Raw genomic sequence first — 22,439 nt, 5'->3', positions numbered from 1 at the left:
ACCAGAACTGAGAAACCCAATGCAATGCCTTTGTAAGGGACAAGACGTACAACACAGTAAACACTTGGTGGTATTGAGTTTAACCACAACAGAATGGATCAGTCCAAAATGGTGGATTGTACCGTCACCGCAATACACTCCCCTCCAAACGTATTAGCACCGTGAGGCTAATTCCTTCATTTTTGCTGTAGACTAAAAGCATTTGGGTTTGTCATCAAAACATGAACATCATGAGACTGGATCTGACACACAATCTGATAGCACCCTTTGTTTGAACCCACCATTTTTTTACGTGAGCAAAAGTATTAGAACATGTTAGGTGTCCCAGGTAAAAAAAAACACAAGTACCATAATTCCATAATTTAAATAAAGTGCTCTATTTTCGTGCACTAAAATAAAGGAACTGGCGTCACTTCCCCAATACCTTCGGAGGGGAGTGTGTATCTAGGACAAAATGCTGTAGTGAAACTTTGTGTTTGATTTCCAATTACATTACTAGCCATACCCACAATCTATTTTTGATGCTTACTGCATGTGATCATTTCTGTGAAGCACGATCATGATTTCATATTTCAGTGGAACAAATGATTCGAACGAAAAGCTGCCAAATAAGAACCTCAATTCAAGCTGAACTGCTGTTAGGATGAAGAAGATCTTGCCTAGGGTATCAAAATATCGGTTTCCGAACCCTGATTAACATGCACAATAATTTAATGCTAATTACAAAATGTACAGTCACAAGTGTGCTCGCATACAAATGATCGCCGTTGAACGACCATATTATTTTGCGGCCACGTAAAAAAAAAAAAAAAACTGATGTAAAAGTTCCTCGTTTTGTTTGCTCATTGAACAATATACATAAAAAAATGTATTAAAAACGATATAAACACTTTATTCGTTTTATGATAACATTAAAAGAGTGAGATGAGGTACATTAGATGGATGTTGTCAAATATGTGCATTTATGGTGGTGTATTGTGGTATATGTGCATTTATGGTGGTGACTGGACTCTGATCTAAGTATCATAACTGTTCAGATTTGATTTTTATGTCCCATGATGCTCTTTGTTTAACGGAATATGCATTGTGTGCATAAAGACGTTGTCTTGCAATATGTCAGTGTTGCCCTTGGATTATTACCTACAGTATTTTTACTGGATTATCTGTTCTGGGTTATTATGTATCATTACTTTCCTATGAGGTAGTGGCTTTATATTACTGTCTCCACTATTCTCGATTCAAAGAAGTATCTAGCAGTTTATCGAGCAGTTCATTTCTGCTCGACTTCCACTTCAAAACAGCCAAACCTTGTTCTCTACAGTATTTACATTAAACACGGCTTGGACGAATGGCTTAATCCAGTCAAGCGGGTTCTGACATTAATCCGATTTCCAGAAATGTAATCTGAACATTTTTGATTTTTTTTTTCATCAGGTGTCCGTTTGCGGGAGGAGCTTGTCGCAAGCGTCCACTTCTTGGGGGGTGCCTGGATTTTTGTAAACGACGGAGCCCTCTGTGGCGTTTTCAGCTGTCCTGTTTGATTGAGCCGAACTGAGTTCAGATCCAATGACTGATACAGGTATGTAGGAAGCGGAGGGATCTGGTGTGGAGTTATATACGTTCTGGTTTCTATGATTCCTCCACCTTAACCTGTGGGTTACGAGGTGCAAACAATTAACAAAGAGGCCGCAAGAAGTCTAAATTTCAAACCGCAATAGATTTTATAAAAACGTACCACAAGCAAATGAGTACTGCTGTCACCAGGATAATGAGAACTGTGACTGTAACTCCACTTACTGTTGCTAAAAGTTGAATAAAAAAAAAAACAAAGAAACAACATACTTTAAGGGAAAAAAAATCAGCACAGAGTGGATAAATACAGTTAGTGTCAAAGTGCTTAGCAGTATCAAATTGGAGAATAGAGTATCAGGTAATGTATTATAGCAAGATTACACATTCAATTTTCGACTAAATGCATTTCATTATTGGATGCAGAGATGTCATTGTCTAGATCAGCTCAGTTTCAATAGGACCTTTGTAATCAAAAGCGACAGTAATCGCTAGAAATGATGTGCCCCCAACTAAGCAAGCCAGAGGCAACAGCGGCAAGGAAAGAAAAAAAACCTTGAGAGAAACCAGGCTCAGCTGGGGGACCAGTTCTCCACTGGCCAGACAAAACCAGAAATACCTGAATGAAGTAATAACCAGCATAGAAAAAAATAAACAGGAATAAATGGCACTCACGTGTAAAACCATGAGATAAGGCTGCCACTGCATTTGTTCCTAAATTAAAGAGATTTTGATTAGGTTAGTTTGCCTAAAAATCACATTCATGTTTCAAAAAACAAATGACTTTCTATCACCAAAGAAATACAGCCCGTGTGATTTCTATGCTATAACTGTCACGTGGCTTTGGGAGACTGCTTCTTGGGTGGTTTTCAGCATTTTGGGAGCTTGACAGCTCTTTAAAAATCAATGAAAGACATGATGTCAAATATTTATTAAAAAGCGATTATATCCTTAAATGCGCTTTTATAATAACGATCTCGCAATCATGGCTTTATTCTGTGTTACTGTTTCTACTGGTCTTGAATTTCAGATTATAGCCACTAGCACTACATCGTTTTAAGATAGTAATTGATTATATGGGTGACAGAGAATATCGATAAAGAAAGAACAACTACTAGTAAATTAAATTATATTCAGAAATATTTGAGGTCCTCACAGATGCGTCGACTCCTAATAAAAAAACACGGAAAAATGGAAAATAGAAAAATGAGCTCAGTAGTAGGACAAAGTTTAATTATAATGAAATCTTTCAGAAAGATAGTGGCAAGCAACTCTAGATCATGGACTGCAAACCAACATAATGTATATAAAATGTAATATAAAATATAAAGGGGCAGCGGCAAAAAGACCTATTTATTTTAACATTTCTTCAGTAGCTGTGGAAATCCAGCAGGTAAAGCTGTCAAGGCAGTTTGATTCACTTTAAACACCAGATTAAATCTTTTCTCTTTAATACAGAAGATGGAGTCATTTAATAAAAAAATTACTAATCAAGTAAGAGACATCCTCTGTCCCACACTAAACCTAAAATATTATGTTTACTTAGCAGGATATGACGTGGGTTGTATTTTGTATGTGGTTATGTACGTTGTGGGTTTCGCAATATGGAGGCGTGAAGATATTCGTAGACATTTTTTCTAGAAAACGGCGAACTCAATTGCTATGCGCGGATAAACTGAACTGCGTCAGGGCCTCTACACAAATCCCCAGTCATCGCTAAATCAGATCGCTATTAGAAAACGTTTGAAATTGAGCTACGTAGAAAATTATGAACACTTTTAGCAAATTGTTAAAAATACAGACTAACGGATACGCTAAGAACGTTTTGCATGCGCCAACAGTGCCGATTTACGTAAGAAATATGTCGATCAGCCAATGGCACGAACCACGAGTTGCAGAAGCAAGGGAAGGTACTCAAAAAGTACTCAAAAATGTGAAAGAAAAGATACTCAAAGAAAATGTTACTCAAATAAAAGTATCTGGCCAAAAGCATACTTGAGTAAAAGTTAAACTCAAGTATGCAAATGTCTGAAACTTTTACAAATAAAAATGTTATTGTCATGTGTTATAGGCGGATAACTGACGCAATAAAATAATCGTTATTCGCACGTAACAATAAGAAAATCATGATTTGTGGATCTCTGGCGTGCATTTGTAGGAGGTTTTCACTCCATAGCTTTCGTGCTGCCGCTGATCCAGAGCAGCGTTCATCATGTAAAGCTTCAGCTTCGAAACAGTGCAATTTAAGTCTAGTGCAATAGTCTACTACTTCAGAGTAGGGTCTAAAAAAGTACTAGGAACTATCAGTGACGTACGTGTACGCTTCTTGGCTAAACGTGTATGAAGATGCCCTCACCCGCCATGAATTAAAACGCAGTGTAAACATATACTGTGTAGACATTGTATCAACTTGTGTAAACGCTTCAAACGGTACTGGGAAATAATTAGCGCTAAATCGTTTCAGTGTTTTAGTACTGTACTTTTATATCTGGAAGTAAAACCAGAAAGGCCCTATTATTGAGCCAAAAGAGGGTGTATTTGCATGAAAAGAAATGCCATTGACTTTACTAGTTCACTTCAGCCCTCCTGTGTAGGTCCATTAAATAGTGCAGACAGGAGATTACTCATGGAAGTTTAGCAATAACACGAAATGTGTCGAAAACCTTCACTTTTTCAAGACAAGACAAGCTCTGCGGCGAAACTTTGAACGTACTGCGGGAGTATTGAAAGATGCTAGTGTGCTAGCTAATGTCAAAGTCAAAAGTCAAATGTGTGTGTGTGTGCGCGTACGAGAGTTGAAAAAAATCAATGAAGATTCTCTTCATGGGTGTGCTGCAACCAGATTTCAAGTCTGAGCCTGGATTAATAAGCGTTAGGGCACATTTTTATACTTAAAGAATGATTAAGCTTAATGAAGATTAATATGGAATTTCTGTCGTCATTTATGCTTTTCCAATTTCTGTGACTTTTTCAAACTCGTTGAGGCATGTCTTGCTGTAGGAAGATTGAACCTGTAGGCTAACATGGGCAAATTAAGTGCTTGACGGCTTTTATATACCATATTGAAAAGAGCAGCTAAACGGCTCTTTTTGCGTTCTGTGGAAGAAAGAAAGTCATGTTGGCTTGAGAGGACGCAAGAGTGAGTAAATAATGACAGGATGTTAATATTTGCGTTTACTAGTTAGTCCCATGCACCTTAACCCATCATAGTAAAGGCTTCACCTGTTGTTGTAGTGAAAGAGCCTGACAGGGTATGTGACGACGTTGTTGTCATGTATTCTCTGCTTGTGTAGTTGCTTGTTGTCTCATTGGTTGTAATAGACTCTGTCTCTTTTGTTGTGCTCATCAAAGTTGGCTGGGTGGTGGTTCTTCTCGTTTTGGTTGCGACAACTTCATTTGTTGTTGTCAAAGCTATGTGCCCTGCTGCTGGAGCGTGTCATGTAATTAATGTAAATGTAGGCGTACCGAAACAATATCAACGCATACAAGCATAGTATAACATATATATATATACCTGTGTTTGGTGAATTTGTGCCTTGAAGAGTGAGGCGCTTTTTTGCTGTTGTTTCTGTGGTGCATAATGTGAACTGTTGACGAGGACTCTGGGTTTCTGCTATAAAGCAAAGAAATAATGCCGGACATTTAAGTCAACCAACCATCTTGGCGATAGGGGGGCAAGTGTGAGATCTGCAGAGTCGCGAAGCTCAAAATCTCCCACAAAAGAAGTTATTCGATCTAAAAGATCATTTAAACGCACGTCTACTTCAAGATGTGGTAGTATTTCTAAAAAAATGGTTCTGACTTTGCCCTGATAGTTTGGTTGGTTTTGGTTTAAATATTTGTTATTGGCTGTTCTAATGTGGAGATCTGCACTCACGCCATGCAAACCATGGCAATCAATGGGTTTAATAAAGCAACGCATTCCACACTGGGTCAGATAGCCAAGCAGTGCAGCCTTTGTGGAAAACAATATGTCTGAGAGAGACTGGGCATAGACCAATTACAATAAGGCACAGTATTTGAACATTAAAGCACGTCAACATATTCTGTTACACAAAACCAAGATCTTTAATATAGCATACTATGGCCCCCTTTTCGAGAATATACAGAAAAGATAAAGGAATTAGGAAAGATGGCACTTACTTGTGGTCACGTGTGGAGGATCAGCTGCAAAGAAGAAACAATAAAATTACTACATTGATAATCTGATATCCGTTAGGTTGACTAAACAAAGCACATGCATTTCAGGATCGTGTCATGTTTACTAAGGTTGTTGTGAGAGGTTGAAAATGCATGGTTATTTTCAGAGGTCAGCTGGCCAATTAGAGCAGGTTGTGCTCGTTGGAAGAAAAGCCTTTGTGGAAAACAATGCTTTTGAGATAGTTGGGGCGTAGAGGAGTTTTTTATCATTAAAGAACATCAGTGTATTTTGTTACACCAAATATACCAAGTAATGGTAAATAAAATAGCATCCTATGACCTCTTTAATCCATTAGGTGTTGAGGTGCATAAATTGCACCAATAAGGATAAAGATAAAGGAATTAAGAGGGCACTTACTCGTGGTCACAATTTTGGGATCACCTGCAAACAAAAAATCACTACGTTGATTATCTGATATCTGTTACAATTACTAAATCAAGCACATACATTTCAGATTGTTGAGGTGCGTAAATTGCACACTGCGCTATTACCAATATACAGAGAAGATAGAGGAAGAAAGAGGGCACTTACTTGTGGTCGCATGTGTAATTCTGGGATCACCTGCAATATAAAAACATGCAATACATTGATAATCCAATATCTGTCATGATGACTAAACCAAGCCCATGTGTCATGTTTACTAAGCCTGTTATTTTTAGTGATTTTCATTTGCAAAACAACCATTGCTGTGGTTGCTAGAAAGTGCCCTCGAACGCAGAGCAAATTATTAAAGAGTATACACAGTATTTATTGAGCCTAAAGGAGGCATGTTTGCACAAAAAGGAGTCTTAAAAGACAGGATAGTGATGGTTAGTGAAAAGGACTTAATACACTGAGGTACAGTGTAGAAACAGTATTTTACCGTTTACTGAATTTCCTCCCAAAAGGTTAGAACAGATATAGATAAAAGATATAACCAAACATAGCTTTAGCTTAATGAAGATTAATGTGGAAATTCTGTGACCATTTATGTTTTTCCAGACCACTATGCCTTTTTGTTGCAACATGTCTCGTACTGTATAGGACAACAAGACTCTTACGTATACACTTGAGAGGAAGATCAGAGTGCCAGGCTGCACTGCCATTTGGTTGCATAACGCATCGAATCAGGTTGGACGTTCCTGCTTTCCTTAAGTAGCCCTCTACACACTGAATGCGAACACGGGCACCGAGGTTATGTGATAATTCTGTCACAGGTACTGTGTTTTCTCCAACTTCTGGTTTTCCGCAGCCATCTGAGACGAAAGAGAATTTGTCACAAAAATACCACATATGAAAGTGATGGACGCATTCAGATTCACCGACACATTTGAGGTGTTCCCACTTAATGCATGGCAGCACTTGCCCTGTGGGAAATATATATGTACAAGTACGCCACATTTTGACTATCAAATATTCCATTTACTCAATGAAGTCCAAGCCTTTTGGAAAATGTGCTTGTGGCAGTCCGTTGGTATAGTCTCTCGTAGGCAGACCTTCAGACTGGCGGCTGAAGGTCTGGAATACATGCAGCGTTCATTGACCAAGTCCCGCCCACGACGCCTTTTGACTGCCACGTCAAACAACCAATCACAGTTCATTCAATCAGCATCACCTTTCGTGGCGTGGAAATGTCGCCAACAATAACAGACTGGTGTGTAAAACTCTCACTTTTTTTTTTTAAAGAATCTATACTGTAAACTTTAAATATCTCACATACTTTTGATCAGAAACTTCGCCTGTGACAGTGATACATACATGAACACGATTCTGTGTTTGGTGTAGCACCTACAGCTCCGCATATACTTCCAAAGGATCTCACAGTTCGAAACGATCCATGATTGTTAGTCTGATTATTGCCACAGGTTCTATGGTGACCTTGTGGCAGTGTAATGCTAGACTGGACACCAAAACCATTGCCAATGGGTAAGTATTTTGCTCTCATTTCACATGTATTATAAGGGACTTTTTTGAGGGCAGTCTGTTTGTTAGAGTTTATTTTGGCTGGTGCGAAAGTTGACACACACCACAAACACAAGTTCATCTGAAAAAATGTCCTAATGAGAGCAACGCGAATACGACAAAACGACACGCTTTTTTTTAAGTCATCAAATCGAGCATGAAAAAGTAAAACGGTCCAATTAAAATAAAATAAGAAAGTAATTAAACTAAGACTACATCTGTGGGGTAAAGAAAAATCTTCAGTACATTTTTGGACAAGACGATACACATCGGTTAAAAAGGAGAGGTTAAAGTTACAGTTTGGAGGGGTTCGGCATTCCCCCTCTATGGGAACGAGAAAACGGTGGGACACTACTTGACACCTACGTATAAAAACAGCTGTGAAACACTCAGCACCTCAAAATATAGCACTTATCTCAACAGCTTTCTCTATGTTCGGAAAAAAATCTCACTGAATTGAACGTGATATTTCTTTGGAAGAACACACGGGGGAGCATTTGTGCATTAATAGATGCTTTTGCAATCTGTGGAAGTGGTCTTCTATGATACGATTGATTTCATCCAGTGTATGATACAAATACAAGATGGTATTAATGAACTGACTTTTCCGCTTTAGGTTCATGCTTTGCTGCAAGATGTGCTTTTTGATACACCATTGTGAAGCACATCAAAAATGCCACATCCTCTTGTGCGTTTCTGAGAATGTTCTTTGTCTAAACCAAAAAAAAGTCTGTTCTGAACTCATTAACTCTTGAACGTCAAAAGAATAAAAGTAACAATGACTATTATGTTCACTGTTGCTATATAAATATTTTAATAAATTTGTTGGCTTAGTTTTAATGAAAGGTAACTGAAACTGAAACCACGAACAAACGCATTCTATTTTTATTATTTACGCATCCTGATATTTACAAGTCTTCACCGTGTTTTTCTTTATCAAGATAATTAACCAGTAAGAAGAACCTCTTTAAAGAGCACAACGGTTGACTTAAAATTAATCATAATTAATACTGAGAGGGAAAATTTTTTTTAATGTCTTGCATTTCATTGTTTACCAAGCAAACACACTGCATGTTAGTCGTGGACTAATTTTACGATGTTTTTTTGAAGCTATGCTCACTGTGAACTGCTGTTGTATTGAAAAAAACTGAAATTCCTCAAAATGATCATTATGTGTCCAACGTAATAGCCACTATGAAGGAGAGTCAATATTACCAGAAATCTAGTAATTCCTTAATATATAAATTAATACTTTAACAATTTCAATTTATAATTTCTGAAGAATCAACTCGGGTAATAAGTACATAAAAAGTGCTTTGCTTAAAAACAAATTAGAAAAGAGAAACAAATAAATAATTAAATTGCTAAATTAAAAGAATATATAGAATTATTGCATCCATAATCTAGGGACTGGTACATGGTTTTCACAAGGCAATTCCATATTCACTTTAAAGTTCCTTTACTAGTTTCTTTTTCCAAGACCTGGTTTCGGTTTTATTATTTATTTATTTACTTGAAGGCCCTCGTGGAGAACGTGCTTTAGCCAAGCTCTTCGAATCGTTAACGCAGAATCCGCAGTTAAGCGGTAAAGCCCAACCTCAACGTGATAAATGCAATATGCATTAACGCTGTTCAGGATTGCTCAATGCGTACGTCTGTGTTTTTTTTTAAATCCAGACTTACCGCTTGCTCTGGCAATGTGCGCACATGCCGCCGTTATGAAAATGAAGTTAACGAGCGCATGCATGTCCATTTGTCACGGAGAACTCCGGGGTAACGCCGAAGGGTGGTCTAAATCCTCATCGATGTGTGTGAAATAACAGCGACTAACAGAGAGGTGCGACATTTGTACGCGTTTCAGTCCAAACGTCACGTTCTCTTTCACTTTCGCTTTTGGGCGAGTCCGTGCGAGCTGCTTTGCAAAGGAGTACGCGGTTCCTCATGAAAGTGCTTACTGGGCGCTTAGCGTTCAGATAAGCTACGGTTAATGGCTGCATGTTTTAAAACGCACGCGCTCTGTATGCTATGAATGAAAGCCTGCACATGTATGGCTGTCGCTGAGTATGCATTTTCTCTCTTATGTTCGGACTAGATGTCAGATAGAAAGAGGAATATGCAAATACATGCAAAAGAGAGACAGAATCCTCAATGCTTATTGGATTAAAAAAAAATAGCGCAATGTAACGCTTAACATTAACCATCACTTGTTCTCTCGATTAGTGTAGTCCACTTAAAGACTGAGACACACGGAGTGATTTCCCAGAAAAAGTTAGCCTCACGAAACTAGGAAGATGCACAGTATTTGCTTCATTCTCGCCGAGCAGTGCTTTCTTGAAATCTCAAAGAGTCACGCGACAACTGGGTTTATGTTTGGGAGGTTTAGGTTTACAATGAGTGTTCGGTGCTCGTACGTCAGTGTCATTCATCTAGCATTTCCTCTGATTTTAGCCATCACTCGTGGGTAAGGTTAGGTTTAGGTTTAGATATATGGTCAAGACTACATTTTTGGATTGAAATGTTGTTCCAGGGTCAACGAAGTAGAACCACCCAATGTGCCCGCTAAAGGGCGCTTCATTTAAAAACGTACATATAGGTCGTATAAGGCACAAATGACCAATAGGGTTGTGTTTTTGTTGGAGGACAGGCTGACGAAATATGTTGACCCAGGAACACATGGAGCTCAGTCCCCATCCCAGAATCAATCCCAGGCACAATTTTCCAGGACCAACATGCATTGTGAAAGGGTCGGCAGTAATTCGTGAAGTGCGTCTCAGGTGACCTTTCGAACCTAAAATCTCTTAACCATGTTAGGCTCGAAACATCACCTGTGGTAAAAATACGCTGGTTGCTGACTCTGCTCTTCCTGTTTGAAGTCTATGTGGTTGACCACGCGCATTCAACTTTTGACCTGTTGGATGACCGCACTTTGTACGCTAAACATTTTGCATCCGTACGATATGAAACACTTTGTTTGATTACCAAATTGTATGTAATATCTAAGTATTATTAATATTTTATTTCGCAATGCAAAGCAAATTGCCCGACGCCATCAAATAAAGGACAACAGCCAGACACCTCTTAGAGGGCAAGAAGAAGACAGGACTTCCTATTAATAAAAAATGCAGTTTCTGATCTTCACCAACCAACAGACCGACTCCAGAGAATTTGGACTTTGACCACTATATAAAATATCTGTGGGTAAAACAAAGAGTTCCATTCAGATCCTTTCGTAACTATGTTCTCAAACGGATGCAAACTACACCACACTCATACTTATTCCAAGAAATAAGTATAATCTGGGAAATGGGGTTGTGATTTGGTAAGTGAGTAATGCACTGAAAAAACTTTAGTAACGTTATGTTTGGACTGTGTAAATAGGTTCTGAAAGAAATAGCCAATGACAGCATGAAAACTGCAATCCCCTCCTCATCGGGAAAGAGTTACCTTCTTGTTTTTAAGTCTACATCATGAGGTACAGACTCATCGACATTCTGAGTCTCTGGCCCATATGTCCTGATTCCTGATTCTCCAGCTTGTAAAGCAGCAATAGATACAACCACATTCTGAGCCTCCAACCTGTGAAGAACGAGATACCCTATATGTTCACCCTGCTGAAAAAAAACAATGGAGCCCTGCCCGAAACACAATAGAAAACGTATTGAATGTAATGGTGTCTACTAGTATGTGATTGATTCTATTGGTGGGACGCTAAGTCCTATTGGACAAATGGCCAAAACACACTACAAAAGGAGTTTTGTAATGGTTTTACTGGAAAACATTAATGGTTCACAATGGTATTTTAATGGAAACCTAGAATTTCTGTGATGGTTTTTATTGGGCTTCTGTTGTTTTGTTTTGTTTTTAGCAGAGACTCTGTCCAGTGAGAGACATCAATGAGTCTCCATAGTTAGACAAAGCAGATTGACCGAGTCTCTGGGTCTCTGGCCTAGGGAGGCTCGTAAATATTAAAAGATGCATTTCTACAGCCCTGACTGGTTTCAGAATGTGATTTCGGCAGCCCCTGAGCAAAGGTCATAGGGACATTCCTGAGCGGTAGAAGAATACAAGTGCTTGTCCAAAGTCTTGTTTCGTTTCTGAAAGACTCGATCGAGTCAATCTGAACGAATCGAATGACCGAATGACTCGCATATTGGCGCCACCTAATAGCGCTTTTAGATTTTTACTTAGACAATTTTTCTTTTAAAAAAATTATTGTATATTTCACAATATATATTTGTATCTTTGTATGTTGAATTAAAATAATAAATATAGATATAATAACCATCATCAAATTCAACCACAACAATTCATCTTAAATAAATCAGCACATGATAATTCATTTATCATGTTATTTTGAGAAATTTTATTAATTGGCACGTTATGTAATTCATTTGATTTTTAGTCAAGTCACCTTTATTTATACCTTTTAACAATATAGATCGTCAAAGCACTTTACAGTATAAAATAAGAGAATAGTGTCAGTAATGTAAAAAATATTACTATACACACACACACATATATAATAATAATATATAATAATGTTATGATCCTTACAAAATAAGGCAGCAATAAGCAACATACATACAGGCTTCTTTGGCTGGAAACTGTATATTAATGCAAACAAACAAACTGCTGTAAATTATTTAGTAACAAATGAATGCAGATTATTATATTAATAAAACGGGCTACTATAAAAATATAATAAGACATACCTGTTGTTGTCATGGTGTTTGTGTGATGCTGTATCTAAAATTTAAATAAAGAGGAAAGTATTACACCTATTATTGTTATTATATTTTTAGACTCAAATAAAACATTATGTACACGCTTTATTTTAAGGTTCGGTTATCGATATTAACACACGGATCAAACTTTGATTTCTGCCTCAATAAACTTATTAACAGTTACTGAGGTAGTTGTTTTGTTTGGGAAATGGGGAGGTTTATGGATGCAGAATATGGTCATGCAGCATGTGCTTTATGATAAACAGCCAATACGTTATCGATAGCCATAATAAAGTAACTAGTAAGGTGGTTGTCAAGTTTAGGTGTTTGATAATATTAGGTAGCTATACAGTATATGTGCCTTATAAGTACTAATAAACAAGTTAATAAGCATGTTAATAGTTAACTATTTAATAGCGAGAATTGGTCGCTATAATAAAGTGTTATCAACATTATTTACTTACATGTCCGCAGATTCAATAACTTATGGATATTGTGAAAACGTTTTTTGTTTTTCTGTCCGCTGCGACGGAAGGCTCTGCACAATACACAAAACAATGAAATTAAACAAAATTAATAAAAAAAAAAATAGAAAAGTGAGATTTAAAATTCGAGACGTCGTGACTCGGCGGCGCGTTTGGACGTGGTTGGTGACGTCATCCGTCCGCGACCTCACACTGGTAGCATGCTATGCTAACCGACAGAGCAAAACCAGTAGAGGGTTTATTTTCTTTAAAGGTGTGTTTCTGACTTTATTCGTTTGACAGTTAAAGTGGATTAGTGATTTGAGGTTAGACGATATCCGTTGAGTATATATATGTTGTACAATAATCGTTGCAAGCCGCATGGAAATGAGTGCTACAATTATTCTTTATTGTAAACGATATATTATTAGTTTTATAAGCGGCGTCTCTTTAAATGCAGGTTCGATTAGAATGCGGTTTCATTTTTAACATGTACGCAAACGCCAAATGTACTTATTTTGTGTACGCTAGCTTTTGTTACATAGCACGCCGATGTTTTCAGTACGTTTAAAGGCGTGTGTGTGTGTGTGTGTGTGTTTCAGAGTTTTTGGTTGGCAAGAAGGTAAAATGTCTTTATACGATGATTTGGGGGTCGCGACAAGCGACACTAAAACAGAAGGATGGTCTAAAAACTTCAAACTGCTTCAGTCTCAGTTGAAAGTGAAGAAAGCTGCACTGACACAAGCAAAGGTAGGTCAGCGTGTATGTCATGCTCGAAAATGATCATTGTTACGGATCCTCATATCCGTGTGTCCCATTGTTATTTAAAACGAGCAATATTTCATTCAATTAGTTATATGTTGAATGTTGAATTCTCTCTCTCTATGTTTTTACATAATTATCCAGCAACCACAATGACTGGAAACGTTTGGAAATTAATTCTTGTGACATGTCAAATCTGTCATGTTTTGCAGACCCAGAGGATGAGACAGTCCAATGTTCTCGCTCCGGTTATCGATCTGAAGAGGGGAAGTGCTGTAGATGACAGACAGATCTCTGATACGCCTCCACACATCGCTGCAGGGATGAAGGTAAACGCTCTTGATATTGGCATAAAAATGCTCCAGATTGACTTTGTATGTTAGTAGAGCTGCTCAAATTTGTCCCAAAATACTACTATGATAATGATGAATATTGTTGTTGTTGTGCATGCGTTTAATGAGATAGCAGCCTTTGCAAATTGATAACTGCGCTGAGCCATGATTAACTTTTTTATTATCACAATGGGTTCACCCATCAAAATGTTGTATTTAAAATGAACGAGGATCACATTTTACGTTTTTTTTTTTGACTGTGCATGCTTATTGCAGGACTCGGCGTCAGCTGGGTTTTCATCCGGTGATGTGCTGATCCCATTGGCTGATGAGTATGACCCCATGTTTCCCAACGACTATGAGAAAGTGGTAAAGAGACATAGAGAAGAACGACAAAGACAGAGAGAACAGGAGCGACAGAAAGAAATTGAGGAGCGAGAGAAGTATGCATCTATGATTTTTCCATGAAAGTGCCTGTATTTGTTATATCTGTTAATGGATTGGCTTAAAGATTAGTTTCACAAATATATATGATATCAAAATATTTAGTTTAACGTTTGTTAAAAAAAAAAAAAAAATACAACCATGGGTTCAAAACAGATGGATAGTTTCGAATTTGGTAAAAACCGTAATACTGCAAAATGATGTTACAATCATGTTTTGACGTTTCTATCCATAAAGGAATCCTGAGAAAAAAGTATCATGGTTATTAAGTTACCGATATTAAGCATCCAAAAATGTTTTTCTGTAACGATAATAATGAGAGGAAATGCATTAATAATTGAACGATGATCGCAAATCAAAGAAAGCGGTTATTTTAAATGGTAATAATATTTCAGTTTTACAAATTTTTACTGGATTTTGATCAAATGAATGAGGCCTTGGTGTGCTCAACGGACTTATTTAAAAAATAAAATATTTTAATTATTCCAAACGTATGGCGGGTAATGCATGTCTGTTTGCATAGATGAGCGTTGCTTTGTTGAATTTTGTTAAACTGTGTGTTAGGAAACGTAAAGAGAGGCACGAAGGAGGTGCAGCGCCAAGCGGATTTTCACGTTTCCCAACAGAAGGTGAATCGGACGAGGAGGAGGACTATGAGAGAGAAAAGAGGAAGAGGAGTGAGTGCCCTTTAATACATTTCTTTACATCCCTTTAGTCTTTGTCACTTGTGATTTGAATCCAGGTTTCTAAGTCTAAGCAGGGCAACTGAACTTCAGTGTTGTTAAAATACATTGTTCACGTGGCACTCAGGTTTGGGAGGAGCCGCCATCGCCCCGCCGACATCACTAGTGGAGCGAGACTGTAAGTACATCTCTGAAATCAAAGCATGTAAAACTGCCCGAGAAAGATGCAAAAGTCATTCTGTAAGCACAAAGAGCAAGAGACGGTGCTGAGAACAGTGATAACCCGTCACTGACGTTTTTATGCATTTTTGCGTTAAACGTTCTCCAATCTCTTCCCGATCTAATTTTTAAATCTGCTGTTGTTAACGAAAAGGATTTCCTGTGGGTTTCTTCCAAAATAAAAGCTGAGAAAAGCAAAAAGTCCCCATCAACGTTTGCTCACGTTTGTATTGCAGTTTTACCGTTGTTCTGTAAAATTAAATTTAAAAAGTAGTAGTAATAATAATAATAAAAATAATAATAATGATGGTGATTATAATAACAACAAATATATTAATACATTTTATTATAACATTTGCGCACGGTGTTCATATTGGGAAATGTAATAAACATCAGTGTAAATAAACAGCATTTACTTGTACAGTAAAAATACATGCTTCATTCAAGAAGACGAGAAAAATAGCCAAACATTTTACTTTACTAACTCATTCATTTGAAGTTTTATTGTTATATTGCTTAAAAATGTTCAGGTGCAAGTAAAAATTGCTAAATCGCTCTTTTGGGATCGGTTTGTTTTTATTTGAAAAACAGTAAAAAGCACATTTTGGCACATTTTTCAAAACCCACGGGGAGAACAACCATGTTCAATGTTGGCGCGTCCTTAATGATATTTGTGCGTTGTTGAGTCTGTGTTTGTCGCCATGACAGCGACGTATTCGTATGATGAAGAGGGTCGGCAGAGGTCGAAAGCAGCAATCCCACCCCCTATTTTTGATGACTCCGATAGACCGCGGTCTCCCCCGGGACCAACGAACTCATTCCTGGCCAACATGGGGTAAGAGAGCTAGAAATGAAGACATTATTGTTGACTCATTAGATCCAGGATCACCTTATTGGCTAAATGGTGTTATGTGAGATTGGGAACATTTTAGGTTGCATAATTAACAAATAAATGTTGTGATGCTTATATTAATAATTATATGGATGATATTTTTTTATAAATTAGCCTTAAGGGAAAAATTTTACCACAAAACATTTTGATTTACTATTTACTTATTTTATATTAAACTAGTACTTTATATATACATGTTTGTGTATTGTGTATATTGTGCGTATGTAAATACACACAGATGTCATATTTGTATATCAAATATTTTAATATAACATAAATTATGTCATTCTAAATATATGCTTGCACACACTTGCAAATATTTTGCATGCTTTATGAATGTGCGTATATATAAATGTTATTTATTATGATAATATTTGTTAAATGTATTAAGAAAAAATCTATATGCATAATAAATACGCACAGTGCACAAACATGCATTATGTAAAGCAAAACTTATTTTGGATGCGATTTAATCGTCTGACAGCACTTAAAGATTTGAATTGAAATTTAACCAGAACATTTCGACAATATTAAAAGTTATATAAACCTTATAACATTTTAATATAAAAGAAGATTCAGACTGTCAATTAACACACAAACGTATGTGTTTTTAACGAAGAGTTTGAAGCGTTCAATTTGAGTACGCTTGTATATGAAGTGTATTATATGATATAATTGAGCAAAGTCCAATGCTTGTGTGTGTGTGTGTGTGTGTGTTTCAGCGGTACTGTGGCTCATAAAATCATGCAGAAGTACGGATTCAGAGATGGACAGGGACTGGGGAAGCACGAGCAGGGGTTGAGCACGGCCCTTTCGGTGGAGAAAACCAGCAAGCGCGGGGGCAAGATCATTATTGGAGACTCGACGGAAAAGAGTGAGATCATATACACCTGCCCACACACACACACACACACACACACACACCCACACTGAAATATGTACAAAACCACACATCACAGGTCCAAAAATAAACATCCTCTTGATTTGTTGTTATTTCTTTGAGTGTCATGTTTGTTTTGAACCCCATGTTAAATCATTTGCGCAACCATGTTGTACAACCCATTTGAATGTGTGTGTGTGTGTGTGTGTGTGTGTGTGTGTGTGTGTGTGTGTGTGTGTGTGTGTGTGTTTCAGCATCAGGATCCAGTCAGAATGTGGCTGATCCACATGGCTCTAATTCAGGTTTGACTTTATTTCCTGTTTCCCATTTTAGTCATTTACTTATTTTTTCCATCTTGCTCATCCACATGTGTCCCATTAGTCATTAAAAAGCAGAAACTACGCACATTTGTGGCATCCCTAACACGGGCAGATATTAAATAAATATTAAATAATATTAAATAAACACAGCACTCCCTCGAAAAGTATGTAAACAAACATTTATTTTGAATGCAATTAATCACGGTTTATCATTTCACGGACATTATTTTGATATTTTAACTTTTTTACTATTTTTAGTCCATCTTGGTCTCTCACAGGAAATGAGAAAGCGGAAAAGGAAGCTTTCAGGAAGTAAAAAAATGTCAAATTGCTCCGTCACAGATCAGACCTATTATTAAAATATTTTTTTTAATTTGATCAGTGGGTGTTTAACGGATGCTGTTTAGGTCATGCAAGACGTTGGAGACCAAACTCGGTGCATGTTTGGCAAAATTCCCCTTCCTGACACATTTTGTCCTGTCCTGCTTTTGCTGTTCTTATAAAACTCACTTAAAGAGTTTAGTGTCATTTTTGGCAGAAAAAAAAAATCGGAAAAAAACTTTTATATATATATATATATATATATATATATATATATATATATATATATATATATATATATATATATATATATATATATATATATATATATATATTTCCATGAAAATACTTACATGATACTACATGATTCTAAATAAAAATAAATACTGTATTTAGTAAATTTATATTATGGCTTTTTTTGTGTTAGGACCGTCATTTTGACCAAACAGACATTGCATTTAATTTTTAAAACGTGGTAAAAATTTGGTCAAAATAATCCCAGTGCTTTTTCTCAATGCTTTTCGCCACATTAACAAGAATCATATTAAATCATTGTCATTTGTATGCACTAAAATTACCATACATAGTCAGTAACCTTTACCTGCATATAGACTGTTGTTCAATCTTATCCCTAAGATTGTACTTGTTTATTATTACTATTAATAGCAAACGGCTGTACTGTTCTTTGCACGCTCTTTAAATGAAACCGACACACTGCCTCACAGTTTCGTCCGTCGCACAATTTTCAGATCAGGTTTGATTTCCTGCGTTTTCACGTCCTTAAGGATAAACAAGGGGGAAAAAACGCATAGAAAAACTTCTTAATTGATTTTTTTCCCCCCTCTTTTGGCTGTTTTAGCCATTTCGCTACACCTTTTTATTACTGTTATCATCAGTAAAAAGTTGCCTGCGCTGGTGAATGAAGCTGCGCGTGTGCTGTCTGTTTTATAGCGGACGCCTCGAAGAAAAACGAGACCAACCCTCTTACAGAGATTCTCAAATGTCCCACGAAAGTGGTGCTGCTGCGGGTAAGTGTTTTCTTTCTAAACCCAAGATTGAACGTTTTTACGGGTTTGAAACAACATCAGTGATTAATGACGTGGGGTGACCCTTTAATTTGTGCCTTTTTGACAGAATATTACACGAAAAGCAGCTGATATTCAGGAGTTTAGTCCAAACCGTTCGTTGAGCTACATCTGCACATAAAAACTGTCTCTCTCTCTGTGTGTGTGTGTGTGTGTGTGTTCAGAACATGGTTGGCCGTGGAGAAGTGGATGAAGACCTGGAAGCAGAGACTAAAGAAGAGTGTGAGAAGTACGGCAAAGTCGTCAAGTGCGTCATCTTCGAGGTGAGTGTTACGCCACTGGAAGCGGCGGGTGTCATTAATATCTGCCGCTCGCGTGAAACCTGTGCGTCTGGCTTTTTGTTTTTACAGATCTCTGGAGTTTCCGACGACGAAGCCGTCCGCATTTTCCTGGAGTTCGAACGAGTCGAATCGGCCATTAAAGGTGAGCGGCCAAAACTTGAGGAGTGTGTGTTCCGGTGGTTCTTATTTCGAGCGCCCCAGATCTTACTTGATAAAGCAGGTAAGTGTGTGAAGGCCGTCCCTTAGGTGTTACATCACCTGGCCGGTTACATCACTTCCTCGAGGGATAGCAGACCAAACCAGTTTTCCCTCCCTCGCTTTCAAACACTGACCGAAATATTAACTCGTCCTTCAAAGCGTTTTTATCCTTAACAAGGTCATCATATTAGATTTATCTGCTTCTGTTCGTGTTGTGTTGATTTGTGAAATATGTTATACGTTAAAAAAATCTCGCTCAGGACAGTACTAAATAAAAAAGGGGTGCCAAAAGTTTTGAAAATTAGAACGACACGCTTAGATTTCCTTTGGGATAAAATAAAGTTAAACTCTGAATGGCTTTGAATGTTTTATTTATATTATAGGTATTAATGTATTATTTAGAACCCAGCCCACGCCACCCCGGCTAAACTTCAAGAAATAAAATAAATAAATAATAATAAATATAATAGATAAATAAACAATAAAATGTTTTTGCTTCTATGATTTTAGAAAAGATGAAATTAAAACCTGAATGCCTTAAATTTAGTTTTGACATTAGACAAGTTTAGACAGACAGATAGATAGATATTTAACATAAGCATACATTTTTAAAAAGAGATTAATTCTGCAGCTAACAGCTAAATCTCTGATTATTTTAATTATGTTGAAATATCACTGCTGCTTAATATTTTTACGTTATATATTTGAACACGGGCACAATTTTTCCTGTTTTAGATGTTGACCAAACATGGGAGAGAATACAACAGAAACAGGAAAAGGAGAAACGTGTTCAAACGCAGTCATAACTTTTGCAGTCCTGCGGCTAAAACTACACGCTTTAAGGCTCCTAATACTGTTTTTGTCCACCGTGTGTCAGGCTAAACCTGAGAAAAAACGCTATGGACAGCTGTTTCACTTCTCAGGGCTGGGCCAAAGCTCTTAAGAATGCAACAAAACAAACACATTTCAAAGCAGTTTGTTTGCATGGCTTTTGTTAGTGGTTTGTTTAAATGGGCTTTTTAGAGAAGCTGAGTGTCGCCAGGCGACCGAGGGGGGTTTTTTGAGCATAGGTCCTTATTAAAAACACTGGTGAGATCATGCAGGGGAAAAACCAAAAACTTTCTGTAGGGGGAAGTTTTTAATTATGTATTAATAAATCGTTCCTATTTGGTGCTCAGGTAGCCTTTATTCAACGTTACAAATTAACGTTGAAAACAAGTGGGCTTCTTAATATCTGTTATGAAGTGATAGACCGGGTTTCTTTGATTTTAATAAGCTTCAAAAGAAAAGCATATAAAAAATACAAATCTTTGTAACGCATACGGTTGAGGTCAAAAGTTTACATACACCTTGCAGAATCAATGTTATTTTCAATTATTTTACCAAAAGCATGCTATATTTATAGACATTTAACATACGATTGTGATGTTTATAGTCCACAAATAAATATTTATAAAAAGGACTCTGCTCAAAAGTTTACATACCCTTAATTCTTAATATTGTGTTCTTACCTGAATGATCTACAGCTGTTTTTCTTTTCTTTTTGTTGATTGTTGAGTCCATGCCCCAAGTGACTGTACAATGCTTTAGGACAGTGCCATCATCTGGTCACAAGTTATAATTCATGCTAAATTTGTTCATAGCCTTTGAAATCCTGGTCCTGATGTCTGGTCCAATTCTGTTCCACCTATAACTTGTAATTAGTGCTCAGCCTCATTATTGCAACTTCATTGGAAATGCAATTATTATTTTACCATGTACTATAAGTTTGACTTTTTCAATATACATTTTGTGCATTATTTTATGTACGTTAAATGTAACCGATGACCCAGTGTAATATTACATTCACAATTTAACTTGCTCTAAACGTAACTGCTGTTGTTTTGTCCTCCTCAGCCGTGGTGGATCTAAATGGGCGCTACTTTGGAGGTCGCGTGGTGAAGGCCTGTTTTTATAACTTGGACAAGTTTCGTGTCTTAGACCTGGGAGATCAGGTGTGAGTGGGAGAACCAGACCCGCGCAACCAGGAGAGAATAAACACCAGGGGGAAGTAATCGGTCTTTCTGTAAATAGCATGAGTAATTTTATACACCCTTGTAAAACATTAGTTTATGTGCCCCTTTTCCGCAATACGTTTTGTAACGAAAATTTAATTTGCTCTTTTGTGAATTGCTTCTAGTCTCTCTCACACCTCACGGTTAAAATATCCTTTTGTCCTTGTGATTTAAGATGTGACGAAGATCCCAGAAATAAAAAAACGCTTTTGGGAGAATAACTTGGGTTGGTTCTGTTTTAAAGGTGAATCTTGGTAACAGACTTTTTCTTATCTGAGATTAACATGCGTTGGCTGCGAGTAAGCCGTTTTAGAGTCTGCTTCCTAAAGAAAGAGTACTGTGGTGCTTTCGAAACAACCAATTGCACGAGTTTGCGGCGGGTCTATTCGTTTAGCTGAGCAAAGGAAGACGAGAAAGGGCTTGCCGGTATTGAACGTTCGTGTTTATGCCCATGGAGTTACTACATGGTTCTGAAAAAAGTAATGAATGAGTCCTGGTTCGTGATTTATATAATCAGACATACAAGTCCCTGTGCGACTCTAGAAAGTAGGAAACCTACATTCTTCTGTTGTGACATAACAGCGACTCCCATGAGCCCTCACTCTCTGATCCACGGACTATTGATAGACTTAAAGAATGATACTTTTTCGTAATGTGTGTCTTGACCTGAGCAGAAATTGGGTTTGGCGTGTTACTCAATAAAAGGTGATTTCGTAACTTGTACTTTTTTTGTGCACACAGCGTAGTGATCTGATTTTGTTCGTTTGCCTGCTGACAAAGAAATCAGTCAAAAACTTTAACGGTAGGATTATTTTAACAGAGGCAGTCAATCAGTTAGAATCCGAACTCTTCGCCATGGCCAAGACTAATGGGCCATAAGGCCATCGCCAAGCAGCTTGGTGAGGAGGTGACAACAGTCGGTGTGATTATTCACAAATGGAAGAAGTCATGCAAATGGAAATCTCCCTCTGTTTGGGACTCCATGCAAGATCTCACCTTGTAGAGAACGGGAGGAATCAGCCCAGAACTACACGGGAAGATCTTGTCAATGATCAGCTTGGACCATATT

The 22,439-nt window shown here is 37.3% G+C and overlaps 2 protein-coding genes across 8 annotated transcripts; one reads left to right on the top strand and one right to left on the bottom strand.

Annotated features, from left to right (window-relative positions):
- Nucleotides 1-819: 819 nt before the first annotated feature.
- il15ra (interleukin 15 receptor subunit alpha) lies at nt 820-9,786 on the bottom strand. Of its 4 annotated transcripts, none has more exons than XM_043236448.1 (10): nt 9,395-9,786; nt 6,811-7,005; nt 6,302-6,331; nt 6,128-6,151; nt 5,713-5,736; nt 5,084-5,182; nt 4,792-4,995; nt 2,245-2,283; nt 1,736-1,802; nt 820-1,650 (listed from the first exon to the last, which is right to left on the bottom strand). In XM_043236448.1, exons 1-10 carry the CDS (start codon nt 9,462-9,464, stop codon nt 1,431-1,433), a joined length of 972 nt encoding a protein of 323 aa, XP_043092383.1. In that variant the 5' UTR covers nt 9,465-9,786; the 3' UTR covers nt 820-1,430. The 4 variants fall into 4 exon arrangements, with proteins under 4 accessions (XP_043092383.1, XP_043092384.1, XP_043092385.1 ...); XM_043236449.1 differs by having other exon boundaries at nt 4,792-4,992; nt 9,395-9,785; XM_043236450.1 differs by lacking the exon at nt 4,792-4,995 and having other exon boundaries at nt 9,395-9,780.
- Nucleotides 1,445-21,591, top strand: rbm17 (RNA binding motif protein 17). 4 transcript variants are annotated; one of them, XM_043236444.1, is made up of 13 exons: nt 1,445-1,579; nt 13,502-13,649; nt 13,874-13,990; nt 14,270-14,436; nt 15,002-15,114; nt 15,248-15,298; nt 16,048-16,174; nt 16,954-17,105; nt 17,366-17,413; nt 18,704-18,780; nt 19,002-19,100; nt 19,188-19,260; nt 21,213-21,591. In XM_043236444.1, the coding sequence occupies exons 2-13, from the start codon at nt 13,527-13,529 to the stop codon at nt 21,314-21,316; spliced, it is 1,251 nt and encodes a 416-aa protein (XP_043092379.1). In that variant the 5' UTR covers nt 1,445-1,579; nt 13,502-13,526; the 3' UTR covers nt 21,317-21,591. The 4 variants fall into 4 exon arrangements, with proteins under 4 accessions (XP_043092379.1, XP_043092382.1, XP_043092380.1 ...); XM_043236445.1 differs by lacking the exon at nt 1,445-1,579 and adding an exon at nt 13,068-13,173; XM_043236446.1 differs by lacking the exon at nt 1,445-1,579 and adding an exon at nt 13,109-13,225.
- The last annotated feature ends 848 nt before the right edge of the window (nt 21,592-22,439 follow it).

Source organism: Puntigrus tetrazona, chromosome 4, assembly GCF_018831695.1.
Source record: "Puntigrus tetrazona isolate hp1 chromosome 4, ASM1883169v1, whole genome shotgun sequence".
NCBI lineage: Eukaryota > Metazoa > Chordata > Actinopteri > Cypriniformes > Cyprinidae > Puntigrus > Puntigrus tetrazona.
This window is presented reverse-complemented; position numbering and strand designations above follow the sequence as displayed.